This window comes from Trichechus manatus, unplaced genomic scaffold, assembly GCF_000243295.1.
Source record: "Trichechus manatus latirostris isolate Lorelei unplaced genomic scaffold, TriManLat1.0 scaffold00057, whole genome shotgun sequence".
Classification (NCBI taxonomy): Eukaryota; Metazoa; Chordata; class Mammalia; order Sirenia; family Trichechidae; genus Trichechus; species Trichechus manatus.
The window spans coordinates 933183-939421 of record NW_004443993.1 but is presented as its reverse complement, the minus strand read 5'-3'; the positions used below and the strand labels follow the sequence as shown (position 1 = coordinate 939421).

Below are 6239 nucleotides of genomic sequence, written 5' to 3'. Positions count from 1 at the left end.
ATTGGCCTGGACTGCAGCCTGAGCGTGGGGTTGCAATACTAAATGAGGTCAATGAGAAGGTGGGATGTGAGCAAAGACCTGTAAGAGAAAGTGAGGGAGGTGTCACTTGGCCACCGAGGGGAAAAGCATTCCAGGCCACAGGAACAGCCAGTGCAAAGGCCCAGAGGCAAGGTCCTGGTGTATTCAAATAGTGATGAGGAGGCCAGGGTGGCTGGAGCAGAGCAAGTGAGGGGAAAGTGGGAGGAGACAAGGGTGGGGAGGTAACGGGTCAGACAGTGCAAGACCTCGAGGGCTGAGGGGAGGACTTGGGCTTTTACCCCAGGTGAAGGGAGCCACAGAGGATTCTGAGCAGAGAAGAGTCAAAATCTAACTCAGGTATTCACAGGTGCCTGCTGGCCCGTGGGGAGGTTAGACCTTCTCACCTCTCCCTACCCCTACACGGAGCTCTCCAGAGCCAAGGCGATGAGGCAGCCCCAGGCCAGAGCCTCTTCGGGTTCTGCTGCATCACGCCCAGTCCTCAAACAACCATCATCTTGGCTGTGATTGCTCTCTTCCTGGAAACTGCATTTCGCTAATGGAAGTAGAAGAACAGACGCGCTTGGGTATAACGGCTTTAATTTTCTTTTTCTTGTGGAGAAAGTGCATGTCTCTACAAATTGGACATGAAGAAATTGCTTACACAGGATATAAGTTACCAGGCCCCAGAGCTCATTCCGTAGTGTTTCAGGACTGGCCAAGGAGAAAACAGAAGCTGAAATTATCGCTTTAACATTAAAACTCAATTTCACCTTATTGGAACCTACTTCTATGTGGAGTAGGGGAGAGGAGAAATACGAGAACCTGATCCTTGGAGAAGCCAAAAAGAAAAAAAAGCAGAACCCAAACCGCCATGGCTGTGGCCATTTCCCACCGAAACTACCCGTGGAAAGACAAGCTGCGAATGAAGTGAATGGAAGGGAAGGCACCGGGGCAGGATCCAAACCCAGGCAGCCACCCTGGCCCTTATCCTCCCTAGAGTTGGGCAGCTTTTGTCACGTGGCCTTTGGGGTTTCATTTTGTCTGTAAACACAGTGAACCTCCATCCCCCCAGTGATTGCGAGGACATCGGTCTCAGGCCCTCAGAACCTCCTTTATTTACAAAGAACTCCCCACCCCTCCTTCCCTCCCTCCCAGAAAATAAAAACTTGCACTATTTTTAGAAGAAACAAAAATTTTTGCTACATCATTTCCAGCTTTGAGAGGGCCAAGGAAGCTCTCCCAGTCATTACTGGAAGCTGAACTATTGAAAAGTCTTGTGTAAACAGCAATCTCAGGCCAGGCAAGGTACAAGATGCAGCCAAAACTGCTTTTCATCACACGTATGGCAACACGTGGCCCCTTGGATAAAGGTTCTCTGGTCCACCATTTTTTCTGGCAGCAGCTTAGGGAAAATGGACTGGCAGATGGAATCTTGACAGGTCACATTGCATCTTAAGAAATCTTTTGTAGCTGATTAATTTGACTTTAATGTTAAAGCAACGAAAAGCTGTGACTGCTGCCCTAGATATTCGGATACCCTCATTTTGTGGGTTTCTAGGAGTTTATCCCCTTTATCCAGGTCATTTAATTCGTGTACAGATGCCTTCACTTTGAAGCTCCAAGGGCAGTCCCTGGTAGAGAGTGAATGGGGTTCCCTAGAAATATAATTGATCTAGAGCCTCTCCCTCTTCCGTGTGGGAGACCTGGGTTTGATTCCCACCCCATGCACTTCATGCAGAGCCACAACCAGCTGTCAGTGGAGGCTTTCATGATGCTGTGATGCTGACCTTCCTCAGACTAGGAAGAAAGGCCTAGCAATCCATTTCCAAAAATCAGCTAATGAATACCCTATAAATCACAACAGTCTGATCCACAGCTGATCATGCAGATGGCACAGGACCAGACAGTATTTCATTCCACTGTGTATGGGGTCACCATGAGTCAGGGGCTGACTCAACCGCAGCAAACAGAGCCTCTAAAAAGGCAAAAAAAACAAAAACCCTTAAACCAGTTGCTGTCAGTTCCAACTCATAGCAACCCCATGCGTGTCACAGTTGAACTGGGCTCCACAGGGTTTTCAATGGCTTGAGTTCAATGGTTTGATTTTTCATAAGTAGATCGCCCGGACTTTCTTCCGAGGTTCCTCTCAGTAGACTTGAACCTCCAACCTTTTGGTTAGCAGCCAAGCACGTTAGCCATTGGTACCACCCAGGGACTCTTCTATAAAGGCAAGAGCTACATTAAAACTTGAACCAGGCCTTCCCCACCACCCAGGAGACAGCTTGAGCTCTTTTAAGACGCCAGCTGAAGGAAGCCATATTGGCTGCCACGGCTGGGAGAACGGCCACTGCCTCCGACCCGGCGTCAGGGAGGTGGAAACACAAGGCTTTCATCACAGTGTTTGTCATGTTGAGGGGGGTCAGTTGGTGTTCCGGGGCAAAGAGGTGCCATGCTGCCCAAGTTTGGATTTCAGTGGGCAGGAAGAGCTGCTGAGCTGGGAGTTAAGGCTTATATCCCCAAACTATACCTAACCTCCCACTGGGAGCCCTTGACAGCTGGGCCCCCAGTTTTGTAAACTCCCCAAAACAGTATCTCAACCAGGGAAACTCACAGCATACCCCACATCGGTAGGAGGGCCTTGACCCTCCCAAGCTGTGTCCATGAAGTACAAGGTTATAAAACACTACCTTCTCACCCCTCTGGCCCAGCCCCAGTATGTCCCTTAGACAGGACTCTTCCATGAGCACAAAATGTCACATTGCTGGGCCCTGTCAATGACAGGAAACAGACGCAGGGTCTTCAAGGATCCTCCAGTCGAAGAAGCCCAAGTCTTTACATCACCAAGTCGCCAGCAAGCACAGGCTGCGGAACATTGCTCAATTTCCTTTTCTAGGAGGATGTACGATTTGGAAAGACCTTGCTTCAAACCAGCCCAGCCAAGAGTGACCTGGGGAGGAAGGCAGGTCTGGGCAGGTGGCCCAGTGTCCTTGCTGAGGGCAACTCCTGGCAAAAAGCCCCACATAGGAGCGCGAGGAGTTGGGCAGCTCTTTGCTGGCCTGACATTGCCCGTGGTTTTGTGAGTCAACGCACAGGATCAGAGAACACAATGGAGCAGAAACAGTGAGAGGGTCGTGGGTGCTGTGGAACTCTGAGGAAGCTCAGAAAGGCACTTCCTGGAGTGAGGGGGCCTCTGACTCCTGCCCCTTCTCCACCGGGAAAAGCTGCTTTAACACTGCTTTCTCAGGCAGAGGGGCTGCGGGCCAGGGGCAGAGGTCTGTGGTGGCCGAATCACCATCCCACCCGAGAGCCTTGGCGTCTGAGGAGGTTGGCGGGGCAAGCTTAGGGACCAGGCCAAGGGACTGGAGGCTCTGAGAGACTGAGCAACCACCTTCCTCATCGACTCCCAGAACTAAACTGCAGGTTGGAGACGATGAACCCCGTCAGCCAGTGTGTGGCCACCACTCGATGCTCAGCACAGCATGGACTTGGGAAACGTTTCTAACCAAGAAGGCACTGCAGCTGCCCCCCTACCCATGTGGGTGAGACGTGCCGCCCACGGCTACCCCACTGAAACACCTTGAAAAGCAGCAAGCTCGTGCACGTGGACACCCTTAGGCGCTGCCTGCAATGCAGAGTCCCAGGGGCTGCTCGGACGGGCTGGCAGCCTCGGCAAGGGGTGAGCCATGCAGGGCGGGGACAGCTGACTGGGGTGGGGGTGGGGGGCGCCCTGAGCTTAGACACAGCCTTTGTGGCTCATGCCGCAGTCAAAGTCCCTGCCAAGGTAGGAGGGGGCGGGTAGGGGTGGAGGGTCATCTCTAGCAGCTGCAGCCACTGGACTGGGGGGGTGGCGCATCCCCCAGGGCCGGGCCTTTCCCATTGCTGCCCTGGCTGGAACTGGGTTCCAGGGACTCATTCATCTTCTCACAGATGACGTCCACCAGGCGCTCAAAGACCTGCTTCACGTTGACATTCTCCTTGGCGCTGGCCTCAAAGAACTCGAAACCTGGATGGACATAAGGTGGGGACACCTGTGAGATGTTTGAGGAGCAGCATCTGGACTGTGGCATCACCCAAAGCTGGGTTCCAGCCCAGTTCTGTCCTTTTCGCAGCCGCAGGACCTCAGCCAAGTGGCCTAGCCTCTTTGAGGCTATTTGGTCGTCTGTGAAATGAGAACAATGATGATGCTAAAAATCAGCTCTGGTCTGGACTATCCTAGAATCTCTTTGTCACAAGGCAATGGTTGCAAGAGTAACACTCATGAGGTGTTCTGGTGCTCAGCAGGCATGGCAATACCCACAGGTGGCTTCGGCTCAACGTCCCCCTAATATCTGCCACACAGGAAGCGTAGGCAGGGTGTCCCCAAAGCCACACGTTCATGTAGACTTTTTAAAATGGGGCCAAGCATTTCCCATGTTTTGGAAAACACGCTCTTGACCAAATAAAAAAACTGAGCTGACGACTGGCTTTGGCCCAGGGGCCACCAGTTTGCAACCTCTGTCGGGCTATTCATGGCGAGCGTGTTCATGTGGTGACTGGCACACTTCCTGTGTGGTAGTGCTTGTCTGAGCGCTTTACAAAGATTCACTCATTTAACTCTCACCATGATGCTCAGAGGTTCATACTATTGTGGCCCATTTTACAGATGAGGAAACTGGGGTACTGAGGAGTCATAAAGTCACCTGCCTAAATCCATATGGCTAATAAGCAGCACAGCCGGGATCTACATCTGCCTGGCTCAAATAATAATAGAATAAATATTCCTTTTTGACTAGTTGGGCCTCGGGAGGGAAGGCCGGCTGGCTGATCTCTTCTGGAGAGGGAGGAGTGCATGAGGTGGCATTAAATGTATTCTTAGCATCACGCCCATTGCCATCGAGTCAGTTCTGACTCATAGCGACCCTACAGGACAGAGTAGAACTGCTTCATAGGGTTTCCAAGGCTGTAATCTTTATGGAAGCAGACTGCCACATCTTTCTCCCGAGGAGCAGCTGGTGGGTTTGAACTGCTGACTTTTCAGTTAGCAACTGAGGGCTTAACTACTGTGCCACCAGGCTCTCTTAGCATCATAGTGACCATCATACTTGCTTCTCATCAAAAAAAAAAAACAATGTCCTCCCAGCAGGCCTGGAAGGGTGGGAGGTGAAACAAATGCTTTGGGGACTTGCTGAGGTCCCTCAGCTACAAAAAATGATACATCAAGCAGAAAACAACAGTGTGCCCCACAAATCTTCCTGCTCCCTTTGAGGGTCAGTTCAGGCTCTGCCTGCAGCAAGCTGACCCAGAAGGTCCTCAGTGTGTCCCCACCTGCCACACCCAGCAAGGTGGTCCAGAGAGTCAGTAAAATTGTCCACACAAAGGCTCACCACATTAGACAGCGCAGGGCAGGCAGCTTCCCCACCTGTACTTGTCACAGTGGAGGCAAGAGGCATGGAACCTCAATGAAAAAGTTACGTGTAGTTACCCCTTTCCTATCCGAAGACACCCACTTCCCCAGGGCAGGAATTCTGTCTGCCTTGTCCATGGCTGCGGCCCCGAGGCCTGGCCCAGCACGGGCAATGGAAACCACAATGAAACCTATAAGAGTCAGAACTCAATGGGACTGCCTGGTTTTTATGGGTTTTGCAAGTTTTCTTCCTTTGACAGGATGCAGTCTTACCACTTTCCTACTGCTCTCTATTAGTGAAAAATATTTGCATTTTTCCTTCTCTGGCAGCTTTCCACCTTACACAGGTTCCAGCTTTACAGGTTTTACTGTATTCGTTAATTGGCTGGCTGGCTGGCTGGCTGGCTGGACAGACGAATGAATGGATGACAGAAGCAGGACATGAACTCAGCACTCCTACTCTAAGCCCAGTGACCGTCAAAGTCACCCCAGTCTCCCTTGGCAAATTCAGCACTTCCTTATCTATGCAAGGCTCTACCTCACACAACCCAGGTTCTTTTCTTTTTTTTTTTTAACACTTTTTTTTCTGATTATATTTACGGGAGAAAGTAGAAACTACAGAAAAAGATCAAGACAGATATAAAAGTCATTCATAATCTCATCATTTAGAAACAATTACTACCGGTGTTCTGATATTTAGCTTTCCAGTCTTTTTTTCCACGTATGTACAGATAGTTCCCGACTTGCGACATATTCAAGTTACGACACACTGCACTTACACGATTGTCTGTTTTTTTGGTACTCTTATCATTAGTAATATGTACTACATACAGTGTTG

At 50.6% G+C, this 6239-nt stretch overlaps 1 protein-coding gene across 1 annotated transcript in view; it reads right to left on the bottom strand.

Annotated features, from left to right (window-relative positions):
* Positions 1-3833: 3833 nt before the first annotated feature.
* Positions 3834-6239, bottom strand: part of RAB3D (RAB3D, member RAS oncogene family) — an 8386-nt gene continuing 5980 nt past the window's right edge. The window contains exon 5 of the mRNA XM_004378325.2: positions 3834-4021. Coding sequence (XP_004378382.1) covers positions 3834-4021 — 188 coding nt within the window. The remainder of the gene's footprint in view (positions 4022-6239) is intronic.